Raw genomic sequence first — 16,871 nt, forward strand, 5'->3', positions numbered from 1 at the left:
ATTTCTACACCCTGTTCAATGTGGATAGTATTCCCTTTCTGAGTCACTTTAAATGAGAGTAAGTCTCAAGTCACTTGCCCTCACAATCCTCCTTTTCCACTCCACTCGCCTCTTTTCTGGGAAATCTCTTACCATGTCCTGCCTCTCCTTTACTTTCTCCCAGTACCTTCCTTTCTCTCTTGTTAACAACATCTTTTTAAGAGAGCATGCCTTCAAATTCCGCTCCCTCCCATGCCTTGCCTTCAGTTGCTCCTTCTAAGTGCCCTAAGAAATCAAAAGAGTTAACAGCATGATCTTCCATTGCAGGAGTACAAGCAGTTTAATATCAGTAAATCCCTCATTATTTGCTATTTTGGTTCCACCTCTCTGTGCTTCAGCTGAGTCCTGTTCTTGAAGATCAGACTCTCTGTTTAGTTTTGTCGTTCCATTAGTAAAGTATGAAAGATCTCTGCTTCACTGAATGTCCAATATTGACCTGACTGTGAACTGTGAGGTGATGGAGGTGGAAAGGGAGGGTGAAAGGAAACTTTGTCACTTAAATATATCCCTATGCTTATAGATTAGTTTTTAGAAACTTACATTACTTGTTTCTGTAATAAGAAAATATCGATTGAAATTATTGCTAGAACAGCATGTTAAAGGCTTTTCAAAAATTGCTAGAAGAGCTCGTGTTCAGAAGCAGTCCTTTAAGAATGAACGTTGAGGGTCAGGAGGATAGAAGGGCTGTGGGTAGAGTGTAGTCAGGAGGACCTGAGTTCAAGTTCGGGCTCAGACCTTTAATAATTGCCTAGCTGTGGGACCTTGGGTATTTCAATCACTTAGCCCCTAATGCCTTCAAGAAATTTCAAAGTTTTTAAAAATAGAATGACCCTTGGTCTTCAGTGATGGGTAGAAGCTTGACCATCTCTGTGGTACTGTGGGAGAATGATCTTCCTTTTCTCGTACCGGCTTGAGTATACCCAGTTTATTCAAGGCTGACTATGATAAAGAGAAATATCATGATTTGTATTATAGTTAAACTTCAGTTCATCAAAGTTCTAGTACATACATGCTATAGTAATCCTTTGTAAAAATATAAATGGTGGAGGTAATTAAGTGATTCCTTAGTCAAACAGGGACAGTTTGTTTCCATTAAAGTCAGTTGTTCTATCACAAAGGGTTCAGGTTACACTTTAAGCATCTGTATGAGAACACAATTCTCGGTGCTGTTGAAAACAAGTTACAATTTATCTACTAGGTGGTATAGTAGATCATATCAGGGGGCACATTGTTCAAATCTTGCTTCAGGCATATAATAACTGTCTAGATGTGTGTCCTTGGGCTAGTCATTTAACCCCGTGGCTTTGCAAGAAAAAAAGGGAAACCACTCAGAAAATAGATAAAGTGTTGCATGATTTTTCAATTTGCTGTTTGGAATTCTAGTGTCCACATTAAACAAATCTTCATTTCTGTGAGAGGAGAGAGACAGACACACCCTTACACCACCCCCAGAGAAATAGGTGAATGAACGAATAAATGCATGTATGTATGTATGGATGGATGGATGGGTGGATGGATGCATGGAAGGATGGATGAACGAATGCATGGGTGGATGGATGGGTGGCGGAGGTGTGTCTGAGTAGATAGGTGAAGAGGCAGATGGATGGATCAGTGGTTGGATGTATAGATGGATGGAACGATAGATAGGTAGATAGACTGATTGATCGATCGATCGATATTTAGATTTATAAATAGGTAGCTGGATAGCTAGCTAGATCGGTCGATAGATAGATAGATAGATAGATAGATAGATAGATAGATAGATAGATAGATAAATGAATTGATGGATAGATGGATGGGTAGATAGAAAGATAATTTGAGAAGTCTTCCTTAGCCAAATCACTGGATGATCTTGTAGAGATCTTAAATGCATGGCTTTCACATCGAGAACATTTGCATAGGAATCTTATAGTTGTTTAAGCTCTGCCCTCTTTATCAGAATCACCATCAATCTCAAAAATGCACATTCCCAACTTCATAGGGCCTTAAAATTACTCGCAATCATTTTATTGTCTCCTCCATTAGCCTCTGCACAAACAATGATTATAGTAGATAGATCTTAGAACTGTGAAGTGGACCAGTCATTAACATCAAAGTCTAGGTATTTCTGTGTAGCCTATTCATCTCTGAGTTTACAGGAAAACTCATGCCAGGAAATGAAAGGTAAGATCCTTCTATAATTGTATAACAGAGATGTCCAAATGCCAACATTTCATGGAAGAGCAAGGTTGATTGCTCAAGGCTCTTTCCCTCTAAAGACTCCATGAAGGGAGCATTTTTCACTAAACTTAAGAAATTGTTCTTTAGGAAGTATTCTGATATTTTTAGATCACCTAGTAGAAATTCACCTTGAGATGGTGTGGAATGTAAATCTGTACCAATTCTACCAGTGCTCTCCTTTTACTCTTCTATGAATACATATTTATTGTCATGATCCTGAGATTTTTCCTGAAGATTCCTTGATGATGTGTCATACTCAACTTTCACCTCCATCAGACACTTCCATGAGTTGAGGAGGGGAGTTTGACTATAGACAATTAAAACCTTACTAGCTTGTAATACTTACTAGCTCTGTGATCAAGTCACCGGATTGCCTTGAATTCAGGACCATTTACAATCATCTGCATTCATATCTGGCCCCAGATGTTTCTGGAGGACACTGTGAGGATGGTAACTTAGCACAACAACCCCTCCATGAAATTCATCTCCTGTCCTTCTCATGGCTTCATATCGCTGATGTCACAGTCTTCTTCAAGAACAGAGGATAAACATCCCCATGAGCAGAAATCAGGATGCCTTCTGGAGCTGCATTCCCAGTAGGAACAGAAGTTCTCAGTCACATCTGGCATGGCTTATTCTGACACTTACCAGGTCCAATTTGCTCATATCTGAAGGCTCTAGAGTTCCATCATCCTTAGTTTACTCTGTGGCATGAAAGGGACTTGGAGGAACTACTCCACCAGGATGACACCATGGCATCCTTCTTCGCAAGAGTCACCCTGAAATTGATTCTTAACATGACAAACGAAGGGATGCACCATGTCTAATTTTAATTTTTGTTTCCTCCAATGGAATGGTCAACCAAGTTGGACCCTATTGTGGCTCAACAATCAGTCATGATTCAGAAAGTGCCCCTTCTTGCCCCCAGACACTATATCTAATGATAACTTAAATTGTACACGGAACCTCAGTCAATTTGTCAATATATAATTCTTAAGTGACTTCTGTGTTCCAGACACAGTACTATGGTCTGGGGATAGAAAAGGTGAGGCTGTTATGAGGTTTCAGAGAAGAAATTATGCTCCAAAAAGCTCTATACAGAATGTGTTGGAATTAATGCACAGAAGGAAGGCACTAGAATGAAGAAGACTGGGGACATTACTAAGTCTCTTTAGCTGCAGAAACAAAGGGGGAAATCACCAGGAAGAGTTTCTTGTTTTCGTGAATGTCTCGCAAGTGTCTTCCCCATATATGAAGTACATTTCTGTGTGAGTCACAGGATGATACATAGACAGGAAAGAATGTCATCAAAGGCTGGTCAGTGGCTCTTGATTACATGAGGTCCAGAAGTTGCAAAAATGGAATGAATGAAAAAAATAAGCAGACGTGATGACCCTACCTAATTTGAATCATAAGCAGGAGCTGGATTATGTTCCTGTTGTTCAGTCATAGATGAGATGGATGGCCTTTGAGGTTGCTTCCAATTCTGACATTCTGTGTGACCTAGGTATGTGGATTTAATCAGATGTATAGCAGAGTAGATGAATCCTAAGAGGTAGGAGGAAACAATTCTTTCCCACCATTACAGAAATTATCTCACCCGAGGGTCATTTTTCCTTCTTGCTAAACAATAATGAGGAAATAAGTTATTACTGATGATGGCTGGCAGTGAGGATGGTATAAAAAAGCCCTGAAGGGTCAGGGGGCTTCAAACTCAAGTCACTCACTCTCCTGGAAAGAAACTCAGAAGTTCCATCCTCCAACACCATGGTCAGCTCCTGTTGTGGCTCCACCTGTTCTGGCCAGAGCTGTGGCTCTGGCTGCTGTGCCCCTAGCTGCTGCCGGCCTGCCTGCTGCCTCAGGCCTGCCTGCTACCAGAGCACCTGCTGCAGGACCAACTGCTACAGGCCCACCTGCATTGTGTCCACCTGCTGCCGCCCCAGCTGCTGTGTGTCTAGCTGCTGCCAGCCAAGCTGCTGCCCACCAAGGTGCTGCCAGTCTGTTTGTTGCCAACCAACGTGCTGCCGCCCAAGCTGCTGTATCTCTAGCTGCTGCCAGCCCTGCTGTCGCCCCAGCTGCTGTATCTCCAGCTGTTGCCAGCCCTGCTGCCGTCCCACTTGCTGCCAGCCCACTTGCTGCAGAACCCCCTGCTGCCGCCCCAGCTGCTGTATCTCTAGCTGCTGCCAGCCCTGCTGCCGCCCCACCTGCTGTGCCTCTAGCTGCTGCCAGCCCTGCTGCCGCCCCACCTGCTGTGTGTCCAGTTGCTGCCAGCCCTGCTGCCGCCCCACCTGCTGTGTGTCCAGTTGCTGCCAGCCCTGCTGCCGCCCCACCTGCTGTGTGTCCAGTTGCTGCCAGCCCTGCTGCCGTCCCACTTGCTGCCAGACCACTTGCTGCAGAACCACTTGCTGCCGCCCAACCTGCTGTGGCTCTTCTTGCTGTTAAATGAAGGGGCTAGGGCATGAACACTCAACATCCGCACCATATCCAAGGGTGGCATCAGTTCTCTAATTCATCGGGATCACTATGAGTAGAGTTTGGAGAGCCTACCAGTTAGAAGCTGAGCACAAAGACCCATTTGTACGCCGCTAAAAGTTTTCTTCTTCGGCGCAAACCATCACTTCTCTGTTGGTCTCTTCCTCTTCCATGGCCGACCACTACGAACTGGGCTTTATGCCTCCCGAGACCAACCCTAACCTAATCTTCCATCCTTCTTACCCTACATATTGGCCTTCAATGAGCAGTCTATGCTGTTTGAGAAGAAAATCAGATGCTCTCCCATTCCCCCCACTCCCAAGATTTAGTTCTGAGATTCCAAAGACTGTTCCTTTCTGAGACTTGCTCTTATGCAGATTCTTTATTGTCTTCATGTCTGGAAATTTCCAAATAAATCTCTATTAAGCAAAGAAGCAGCAAAACAAAGTGACTTCTCCATTCTTTCTTGCTTTGTGTTCTTTTGTTGTTTTGGGAAATGCATACTCACATATGCACAGGACACTTGGGATTTCAAGGGAACCTCAGCACCCATCTAGTTCCTCTGCCTAAAGACCTTCCAAGAGGAGTAACTGGATTAGATTGAATGTGGGTTACTGTCATGGTAGGGGGCTTATGCTTACTGTTTTGACAAGTAGTAATGTGTAAATAAATAAAGAAATGAACTAATAAATAAACAAAGAAAGAAAGAAAGAAAAAATGTGTGAATAAAACTGTAAATTCAAATTCAAAAACAATTCAGCAATGATGAACAGGGTTCTCTCAGTAAAATTTGGAAAAGATCACACAAGCAGATGCAATGGGAAGTGTACTATATCCAAACTAAAAGCAATATTTCAAGATGAGAAACTGTGAATGACTTAACCATTTCTCAGCAATGCTGTGTTCCAAGACAATGCCGAAGGAATTATGATAAAGAATACTATCCAAGCTAAAGACAGCTGTTGGTTTGGCAATGAAGATGGAAGCATGCTGTGTTTTTAGCTTTCTTTGAGCATTATTTTTCTTGAGGTTTCTCTTTTTTGACGTGGTGGCAAAACTACATTTATGTTCAGAACACATTGTCACAAACTTTATGTCGTTGTTTTCATGTTTTGCTAGCTGAAACAGTTTTAATCTATATCACATAATTGGCTTTCTCACTGTGAGGAAATGAGGAAGAAAGAAGGGATTTCCGAATTCAAAGTCAAAAACAATGAATGGTAAAACTTGTTTTTCCTTGTAAGAGAGGAAAATACTTATGCAGATATCTGTTGGGTAATGAGCCAAATTTCATATGCTATCATTGAAGTCTTTGACAGAAAGCACACACAATGACTACAATAATACATAATAAGGGCAAGGCTACGAGACAGCAGAGGTTAAGGTCTTCAATAACCTAACTTGATTTCAGAGGACTCCTGTTAAGATCTACCCATCTGCTCAAAGAGAAATTCTATCATTTATATGACATCGTGCGAGATATTTTCAATGGATAAGGTTGTTCTGCTATGTTATACTTGTTTTCCAAAAGAATGCATTCTAAGTTTGGCGGGAGGGTCAGAAGGTATGAGGAAATGAAAGGGTTTCTTTTAAAGTTATAAATAAAATATGTTTTCCTCTAAAATATTCTGTTGTTGAAAATTATGTCACTCTCTTCCTGTGAGGTAGCTAGCAGCAAGTTCATCCAGAAAAATGCAACATTTGAGCACATCAATTCTGGGCTCATTATCCCAAGTTCACAGAGATTAATCAGTTTTCCCTTTGTTGCCTGGCATAGAAATAGAACAAAGGAGATTTGAACCCAAATCCTTTGACTTCAAGCCAAGCATTTTTTTCGTACTGTATCAGTCTAAACTTAAGGTTCTTAGGGGAAGATCACACTACCCAGTAATCGCCACAAAGATAAATCCTTCCCAATCTTGGCAGGATGTGAACCTTATTTTCCAAATGACATTGCTTCGATCAAATCATTTTCTTAGTGACTCCTCTGAGCAGACCATTATGAAAATTATTTATTGCGGAGTGCGAGGCCTGATAGTGCATTCCATTTCAATGACTCTCTACATTTAGAAGTTCTAAAAATGAAAGGAGAAAGTAATATAACCGAAAGCAAGACAGCTATTGAACTAATAAATAAAACCAAGAGTCTGTTTTATGAAAACAAAAATGAAGAAAATCGAAAACTTCTGGTTCATTTGATTCAAAAAAGAGAAAGAAGAAAAGTAAATTGCCAGCATCAAAAGGAAAAAAGGTGAACTCATTACCAGTGGGCAGGAAATTAAATTCGGATTTATTTTACCCAACTCTATGTCAATAAATTAGATACTCTAAGTGAAATGGATAAATATTTTCAAAAAGTATAGGTTGCCCAGGTTAATTGAAAAGGGAATGAAATACCTTCATAACCCTATCTCAGAAAAAAAGTAATTCAACAAACCATTATTGAACTTCCTATGAAAAGATCTCCAGGGCCAGATGGACTTAGAAGTGAATTCTATGAAACAGTTAAGGGACAGTTGGTTCCAATTCTTTGTAAGCTCTTTGGAAAAAGAGGTGAAGATGGAACTCTGCATAACACTTTCTCTGACACCAACATGGTGGTGAAAACGCAAACCAGGAAGAGTTACAACAGAGAAAGAAAATTATAGACCTATCTCCCCGGTGAATATCAACGCAAAAATCATAATTAAAACCTTAGGAAAATGATTACAAGAAGTTATCACTGGGATAAACTTCACTTCATCCAAATTGTAGTACATACATCGTATAGTAATTCTTTGTAAAAATATAAATTTTGGAGGCAATTAAGTTATTTCCGGTTAAATGTTATGTTGTTGAAAATTAAGTCACTGTCTTCCTGTGAGGTAGGTAGCAGCAAGTTTATCAGTAAAAATCCATCATTTGAGCACATCAATTCTGAGCTCATTATCCCAAGTTCAAAGAGATTAATCAGTTTTCCCTTTGTTGCCTGGGTTTGAAATAGCCGAAAGTGTATTTTAACCCAAATCCAGTGACTTCAAGCCTAGCATTTTTTTTTCGTACTGTATCAGTCTAAACTTAAGGTTCTTAGGGGAAAATCGCACTGTTCAGTTTTGAACACAAAGCTAAATCCTTCCCAATCTTGGCAGGAATGCCTGAACCTTATATTCCCCATGACATTGCTGCTTTCTAATCAGTTTCTTAGTGACTCCTCTGAGGAGAACTTTATGATAATTATTTACTGAGGAATGCGAAGCCTTATAGTGCCTTCAGTTTCAATGACCCTCTACATTTAGAAATTCTAAAAATGAAAGGAGAAAGTAATAAAACCGAAAGCAAGAAAGTCATTGAACTAATAAATAAAACCAAGAGTTAGTTTTATGAACATAAAAACGAATAAAATCGAAACGTTTTGGAACATTTGATTAAAAAAAGAGAAAGAAGAAAAGCAAATTGCCAGCATCAAAATGAAAAAAGATGAACTCATTACCAATGGGCAGGAAATTAAATTCGGAATTATTTTACCCAACTCTATGTCAATAAATTAGATAATCTAAGTGAAATGGATAAATATTTTCAAAAAGTATAGGTTGCCCAGGTTAATTGAAAAGGGAATGAAATACCTTCATAACCCTATCTCAGAAAAAAAGTAATTCAACAAACCATTATTGAACTTCCTATGAAAAGATCTCCAGGGCCAGATGGACTTAGAAGTGAATTCTATGAAACAGTTAAGGGACAGTTGGTTCCAATTCTTTGTAAGCTCTTTGGAAAAAGAGGTGAAGATGGAACTCTGCATAACACTTTCTCTGACACCAACATGGTGGTGAAAACGCAAACCAGGAAGAGTTACAACAGAGAAAGAAAATTATAGACCTATCTCCCCGGTGAATATCAACGCAAAAATCATAATTAAAACCTTAGGAAAATGATTACAAGAAGTTATCACTGGGATAATAGATTATGCTCAAGCGGGACTCATCCCGGGAATGCAGGGTTGGTTCAAAATTATGAAAACGGTTAGTATGATGAATCATCTCAATAACAAACATATCAGAAATCAGACCAATATCTCAGGAGATGCTGAGAATGCTTTTGAGAAAATACGGCTTCCATTCCCACCAAAAACTCTAGAGAGCCTAGGAGTAAATGGATTGTTCCTTAGAATAATAAGCAGTATTTATCTGAAACCCTCAACAAGCATGATATGTAATGGGATAGGCTAGAGGCATTCCCAAGAAGATCAGGGGTGAAATGGGGATGCCCATTAAGAACCACTACTATTCAAAATTGAAGTAGAAATGTTAGCTTCAGCGATAGGAGGAGAAAAAAAATGAAGGAATTAGAATTGGAAAGCAAGAGACAAAACTCTCACTCTTTGCAGGCCACATGATGGTATATATGGAGAGTCCCAAAAATCATCTAAAAACCTACTAGAAAGAATATTGCATTCAATTTCCAACTTCCTGTAGATTATTTTGAAGCTTACAATGAGGAAGACACTATTATTTCATAAATTAATCAATTTTCAGTTGGCAGCTTACATTACTTTTAAAATTTTCCCCTCAGCTGCGTACAAAAGCAAATCCCACTTTTTGCTTACAGAACCTAGAGTTCCACCTTTTCTCTCTTCCTGCCACCCTACTGCCCTCATTGAGAAAGGAAGCTATTTGGTGTAGGTGAGCAATGTCTAACCACCAAAAACATTACTGAGTCATTCATATTGTCAAAGTAAACATACTCCTCCAATAAAGAAAGGGAAATCGCAAGAAAAATAAAGTGAGGCAAAAAAAGTATGCTTCAGGCTTGATCCAGACACCATCATCTGTGCTTTAGGGATGGATGGCATTTAGTGATCATACATCCATCAGAGAAATTGCATGAAAATTTCCTCCCCCTTATACTGTTGCTTGCATTACTTTCTTCCATCCTATTCTCCCCCACAACCTTTTATTCTATTCTCTCTCTCTATCTCTTTTACCCAGTGCCTTCTAACAGTGTGTTGCATCTGGCTCCCCTCTCCCCTGGTCTTCCCTCCTTTTTTTCTGTCACCTACATCCCCCGCGATTCTCCCTATCCGATTTCTCCTATCCTTTCTACTGTTATTTTTCTTCTAATGTACCAAAGATTTCTACACCCTGTTCAATGTGGATAGTATTCCCTTTCTGAGTCACTTTAAATGAGAATGTCTCAAGTCACTTGCCCTCAAGTGGTGGATGGGTGGATGTGCTGGTGAGTGGCTGGTGAGTGGTGGATGCATGGATCTGTGGATGGATGGATAGAAGGACAGATTAGAGACAGATAAAAGATAGGCAGATAGATAGATAGATGACTGATTGATGGATAGCAAGAGGGACAGAATGATGATTGGGTGAATGGGTGGATCGTTGGAAGAAAGACAGACAGACAGATAGATGGATCAATGGAAGGATGTGTAGCAAGAAGGATGAATTGAGCAGTCTTCCTTTGCCAATGTTGCTGGATGATCTTGGAAAAGGGTGAAAGCCATGGCCCTGATATCTGGAATGATTGCAGAGGAATCTGGAAGTTTCTTGAGCTTTGCCCTCATTATCATCATCATCACCATCATTCTCAAATTTTCCAATTCCCAACTTCATAAGGCACTAAATTTACTCATAATCACTTTACTTTCTCTTCCATTAAACTCTACAAAAAGAATGAATATGGCACATATATACTAGAACTGTGAACTGGACAAGTCACTAACATCCAAGTCATGGTATTTCTCTCACATTCATCTTTGAGTATTCAGGAAAACTCCTGCCAGTCAAGGAACAGTATGATCTGTCACCAGTCGTATTACAAAGATGTCCAAGTGCCAACTTGTCACATGCAGAGCAAAGTTCATTCCTAAAAGTTCATTCCCTCTGAACACTCTATTAAAGGCGCATTTTTCATTAACAGTAAGAAACTGTTCTTTAGGAAGGGTTCCAGCTTTTTTAGGGCCTCTGGTGGAAACTCATCTTGAGATGGTGTGTGGACTGTAAATCTCTACCACTTCTACCACTGGTCTCCCCTTTGCACTTCTATGAATTCATATTTATGGTCATGAGCCTGAGATATTTTTCTGAAGGTGTCGGAATGATGTGTCATACTCATCTGTCACCTCCTTCAGCCACTTTCATGAGTTGAAGGAGGGAGTTCGAATGGGACCTCAGACATTTGCCACTTCCTACCTGTGTAATACTTACTAACTGTGTATTCAAGTCACTTATAACTGATTGCCTTGAATTCAAGACCATCTGCAATGCAGATCCATAACTAGGCCTTGTATGCAGATGTTTCTGGAGGACATTGTGAGGGTGGTCACTTAGCACAATAACCCCCCTCCATGAACTTCAATTCATTGGCTTGTTATTGCCCCAAATCCCTGATGTCATGGTCTATTTCAAGAACAGAGGACAAGCTCACCCTGAGCAGAATTCAGCTCCCCTTCTGGGAATGGTTTCCCAGTACCTAACAGAATTCTCAACCACATCCGCCATAGATTATTCCAGCCTTTTCCAGGTCCACTTTGCTCATACCTGAAAGCTGTAGAAAGCCATCATCATTAGTTTGCTCTTTGGCATGAAAAAGATTCGGAGGAACTGCTCCACCATGATGCCACCATGACCTCCCTCTACTCAAGAGTCCCTCTAAAATGTATTATTAAATTGACAAAAGAAGGGATGCAACATCTCTGGCTTGGCTTTATTTCCATTGGAATTTTGGACCCTATTCTCGATCAATAATCATTGATGATTCTAAAGGACTACTCCTCGCCCGCAGCCCCCATATCCAATTATTACTGAAATCGTACATGGAATGTCAGTCGATATATCAATATATATTTATTAAGTGGCTGCTGTGCTCCAGGCATAGTACTACGGTCTGGGGTTGGAAATAATGATGCTGTTATGCGGTTGGATAAAAGCAATTATTCACCAACAAGGTCTTTATACAATATATTGGAATAGATTCACAGGAGGGAGGCATTGGAATTTGGATGGCTCCAGATATTTCTAAGTCTATTTAGCTCTAGAAACAGGGGGGAAATCACCAAGAACAGTTTCATGTTTTCCTGAAGGTCTCCTCAGTGTCTTTACCGTATATGAACTACACATCTCTGTGAGTCACAGGATGATACATCGACCGGAAAGAATGTCATCAAAGGCTGGTCAGTGGCTCTCTATCACGTGACGTCTAGAAGTTGGAGCATGAAAAAAATAAACAGAAGTGATGAACCTAACTAATTTGAGTCAAAGGAAGCAGCCGGGCTATAAGCCTGTTGCTCAATCATAGATGAGACGGATGTCCTTTGAGGTTGCTTCCGATTCTGATATTCTGTGTGACCTAGGTAAATGGATTCAATGAGAAGTACAGCAGAGTAGATGAATCCAAACAGGTACAAGGAAACAATACTTTCCGCCCCATTACAGAAATTATCTAATTCGAGGGTCATTTTTTCCTTCTTGCTAAACAATAACGAGGAAATAAGCTATTACTGGTGATGGCTGCTCCTGAGGATGATATATAAGAGTCCTGTAGGGTCAGGGGACTTTCAAACTCAAGTCGCTCACTCACCTGCAAAGAAACTCAGAAGTTCAATCCACCAACACCATGGTCAGCTCCTGTTGTGGCTCCACCTGTTCTGGCCAGAGCTGTGGCTCTGGCTGCTGTGCCCCTAGCTGCTGCCGGCCTGCCTGCTGCTTCCGGCCTGCCTGCTGCCAGAGTACCTGCTGCAGGACCAACTGCTACAGGCCCACCTGCGTTGTGTCCACCTGCTGCCGCCCCAGCTGCTGCCAGCCCTGCTGCCGCCCCAGCTGCTGTGTGTCTAGCTGCTGCCAGCCCTCCTGCCAGCCCTGCTCCCGCCCCAGCTGCTGTGTGTCTAACTGCTGCCAGCCAAGCTGCTGCAGACCAAGGTGCTGCCAGTCTGTTTGTTGCCAACCAACTTGCTGCCGCCCCAGCTGCTCTATCTCTAGCTGCTGCCAGCCCTGCTGCCGCCCCACCTGCTCTATCTCTAGCTGTTGCCAGCCCTGCTGCCGCCCCAGCTGCTGTATCTCTAGCTGCGGCCAGCCCTGCTGCCGCCCCACCTGCTCTATCTCTAGCTGTTGCCAGCCCTGCTGTCGCCCCACCTGCTCTATCTCTAGCTGCTGCCAGCCTTGCTGTCGCCCCACCTGCTGTGTGTCCAGTTGCTGCCAGCCCTCCTGCCGTCCCACTTGCTGCCAGACCACTTGCTGCAGAACCACCTGCTGCCGCCCAACCTGCTGTGGCTCTTCTTGCTGTTAAATGAAGGCGCCAGGGCATGAACTCTCAACATCCTCACCATATCCTAAGGTGTCTTCAGTTCTCTTCCTCATCGGGATCAGTATGAGTAGAGTTTGGAGAGTCTACCAGTTATAAGCTGATCACAAGAGACCCATTTGGAACCTGCCAAATAGCCGATGACAGGCAATTTACTTTTCCTCTTCACTCTAAACCGTCACTTCTCTGTTGGTCTCTTCCTCTTACATGGTCAACAATCAAAACTGAACTTTATGCCTCTCGAGTCCAACCCTAACCGAATCTTCCATCCGTCTCCTAAGTAATGACCTTCAAAGACCGGTCTATGCTGTTTGAGAAGAAAATTAGTTGCTCTACCTTTCCCTTCCCCCCAAGATTTAGTTCTCAGATTCCAAAGACTTTTCCTTCCTAGAGTGGGTCTTTGGCCCATTCTCTGTTGTCTTCGTGTCTCAAAATTTCCAAATAAATCTCAAATAAGCAAACAAGCAACAAAACAAAGTGCCTTCTCCAGTTCTTCCTCATTTGGTGTTCTTTCTTACTGTTTCAGTAATTCATAGACTCTCGTGATCAGGGGACGCTTGGGATTTCAAGGGAACCTCTGTCCCCGTCTAGTCCCTCTGCCTAAAGACCTTCCAAGCAGAGCAACTAGACTAGATTGCATTTGGGGTTACAGTCGCGGTAGGGAGATTATGTTTCCTCTCACAAGAAGACTGTTTTAGTAATGTGTAAATAAATAAAAATGTTAATTACAATGAAAAAACAGAAATGATGTACAGGGTGCTTTCAGTAAAACCTGGACAGATTTACATGAGCAGTTGCAGTGGGAAATGTACTATTTACAAACTAACAGCAAAATTTAAGGATGATTAACTGAGAATGACTCAACCCTTTGTCAGCAATGTTGCGATCCAAGACAATGCTGAAAGATTTATGATAACGAATATTATCCAACCCAGAGACACAGCTGTTGGTGTATGAATGCAGATTGAAGCATATTGTTTTTAAGCTTTATTTTCCATGAGCTTTGTCTTTTTCTTGTGATTTCTCTTTTGAAAGCGTGTGGGAAAACTAGATTTATTTTCACAAAATTTATTTGACAACGTTTTTGTAATGTTTTGCTTCATTAAAAATTTTAATCTATATCCAATAATTTGCCTTCTCAATGAGAGGGAATGAGGTGGAAAGAAGAGAATTCAGACGTCAACGTTGAAAAAATGAATGCTAAAACTCGTTGTTACATGTAACAGGGGGAAAACATATGCAGATATTTGTTGAGTAATGAGTCAAATTTCATTTGCTGTCATAGAAGTGTGTGATAGACAGCACACACAATGACCCCAATAATACATAAGAAGAACGAGGCTACCTGAGAGCAGAGCTTACAGGACTTCAGTAAACTAACTGGATTTCAGAGGGTTCCTGTTGAAATTTACATCTCTGCTCTAAGGAGAGATTGTATTCTTTGTGCAACAGTATATGAGATATGTTCTATGGATAAGCTTGTTTGGCTATGCTATTCTTGTTTTCTAAAAGAATGCATTTTGAGGTTAGCGGGAGGGTGAGAAGGTCTTAAGAAGGGAAAGGATTTCGTTTAAGGGATGTATAAAAGATTTTTTTCCACTAAAGTGTTCTGCTGCTGAAAACTCTTGTTGGTCTCATATTGTAACTTAGCTAGCAGCAAGTTTATACAGAAAATGAACGATTTTGAGCACATAAAGTCTGAGCTCATCGTTTTAAGAGATGACCTCCAAAGTTCACAGAGATTATTAATCAGTTTTCCCTATGATGCCCGGGAGAGTAGCAAAATCCTTTGACTTCAAATCAAGCATTTTCTCTACCGTATCAGTCTACATTTAGGCTTCTTCCGGCACAATCACTCGGTCCAGCAATGATCCCAAAGATAAATCCTTCACGGTGTGGGAGGAATTACTGAAATTAATATTCCCCATGAGATCACTTCTGTCAATGCAGTTTCTTAGTGACTGCTCTGAGCAGAACATTATGAGAATTATTTATTGAGGAACGCAAGGCCCGGCATTGCATATTCAATTTCAGTGATCCTCTCCCTTATTTTAAGCATAAAATGAAGAAGATTCAATTTATTTAATTATTTTCACTCTGTAAATTATTTCTAAAACTTTTCCCCCTTCAACATGCAAAAGCAAGATTCAAGAATTGCTTCAAAAACCTTGAGTTCCACATTTTCTCTTTGGCCCCCACCCTGCTCCCCACATTGAGAAAGCCAAGTTATTTGGTGTGGGTTAACAATGGGTTGCCACAGAAAACATTACTGCAAAAGTCATATTATAAAAATAAACGTACTCCCCGAAGACGAAAGAGCAATTGCAAGAAAAATAAAGTGAGGGAGGGAAACAAAAGTATTCTTCAGTCTCTATTCAGACAGCATCACCCATGTCTTTGGGCTGGATAGCACTCTTTCTCATAGATCCATCAGAGAAATTCCATCAAAGTTTCTCCCAAATATACTGTTACTAGCTTTATATTCTGCCAAGCTCTTCTCTCCCAAAACCCTTTATTCTATCCCCCCCCTCTGTCTCTCCTTTGAACACATCCCTTCCAAAAGTGACTTAGATCTGACTCTCCTCTACCCCTCTCTTCCCTCATTTCTGTCACTTATAACCCCCTTTCTATCTTCCTGTCCTCTTTCTCCCATCCTTTTCTGCTCTTACTTCAATCTAAGGTTTGAACGATTTCTATACCCCATTGAGTATGGATGTTATTCCCTCTCCCTGTCCCTTTAGACGAGGGTAAGTCTCACTCACTTGTCCTCACCTTCCTCCTTTTCCACTCCACTGGAAAAGCTTAGACGTGACTCTTTTATGGGCAATAACTTATAATGTTCTGGCCCTCCTTTTCCTTCTCCTAGTGCATTCCTTTCTCCCCCCATTAACTACACTTTTTAATAGAGCATACCTTCAAATTCAACTCCCTCTGGTGCCTTGTCTTCATTTGTTCCTTCAAACTGCACTAATGAATCAGAAGGTTCATATGAGTTTTTGGTATCATCTTCCATTTCAGGAGTACAAACACATTAAATCCCTTATGATTTACTGTCACTGTTCACTCTCTCTATGCTTCCCCTGAGACCTATACTTGAAGATCAGGATTTTCATTAGTAAAGTTTGAAAGTTCTCTACTTCAGTGAATGTCCACTATTAACCAGATTGCTCTCTGCTGAGGGGTCGGGAGTGGGAAGGGAGAGTGACAGGAATTTTTGTAACTTCAATTATTCATGTGCTTATAGATTAATGTTGAGAAACTTTCATTACATGTATTTGGAATAGAACAATATGGATTAAAACTATTTCTACAACAGCCTGTAGGGGTTCCTTTAGGACTTTACCAAAGGCAGATGTTAAAGGCTTTTCAAAAATTTCTAGAAGAGCCTGTGTTCAGAAGCAATCCTTTAAGAATGAACCTTGGGGGGCAGCTAGGTATTGTAGTGGCAAGAACTCCAGCCCTGGAGGTGGAAAGACCTGAGTTCAAATACCGCCTCAGACATTAATAATCGCCTTGCTGTGTGACCTTGGGCAAGTTACTTAAACCACACTGCCTTAAATAAATAAGATTTTTAAAAGAAAAGTATGAACCTTGGTCGACAGAGATGGGTAGGTGCTTGACGATCTCTGTGGCACAGTGGTACAATGATTTTTCTTTTCACGTACTGGCTTGAATTGACCACATTTAATCAAGGATGATTGCTGTAAAGGGAACTACCATGATTCCAATTGTAATGAATAATTAAATTCACAGGTGTTCTATACATGTTATCGACATCCTTTGCAAACGCAAAGAAATGGTGGAGGCAATTAAGTGATTCCTTAGTCAACAACGACAGTTTATTTCCATTACAATGT

At 41.0% G+C, this 16,871-nt stretch overlaps 2 protein-coding genes across 2 annotated transcripts; both read left to right on the forward strand.

Moving 5' to 3' along the window:
* Positions 1-3,850: 3,850 nt before the first annotated feature.
* On the forward strand, positions 3,851-4,785 carry LOC141513787 (uncharacterized). The gene has a single exon (XM_074223957.1). The coding sequence runs from the start codon at positions 4,027-4,029 to the stop codon at positions 4,699-4,701; it is 675 nt and encodes a 224-aa protein (XP_074080058.1). The 5' UTR covers positions 3,851-4,026; the 3' UTR covers positions 4,702-4,785.
* Positions 4,786-12,300: 7,515 nt separating this feature from the next.
* LOC141513788 (uncharacterized) lies at positions 12,301-12,999 on the forward strand. The gene has a single exon (XM_074223958.1). The coding sequence runs from the start codon at positions 12,331-12,333 to the stop codon at positions 12,997-12,999; it is 669 nt and encodes a 222-aa protein (XP_074080059.1). The 5' UTR covers positions 12,301-12,330.
* The last annotated feature ends 3,872 nt before the right edge of the window (positions 13,000-16,871 follow it).

This window comes from Macrotis lagotis, chromosome 2, assembly GCF_037893015.1.
Source record: "Macrotis lagotis isolate mMagLag1 chromosome 2, bilby.v1.9.chrom.fasta, whole genome shotgun sequence".
Classification (NCBI taxonomy): Eukaryota; Metazoa; Chordata; class Mammalia; order Peramelemorphia; family Peramelidae; genus Macrotis; species Macrotis lagotis.

Bases quoted from the DNA above. Each gene is read 5' to 3' on its own strand.
- LOC141513787 (XM_074223957.1), top strand. From the start codon at position 4,027: ATGGTCAGCTCCTGTTGTGGCTCCACCTGTTCTGGCCAGAGCTGTGGC.
- LOC141513788 (XM_074223958.1), top strand. From the start codon at position 12,331: ATGGTCAGCTCCTGTTGTGGCTCCACCTGTTCTGGCCAGAGCTGTGGC.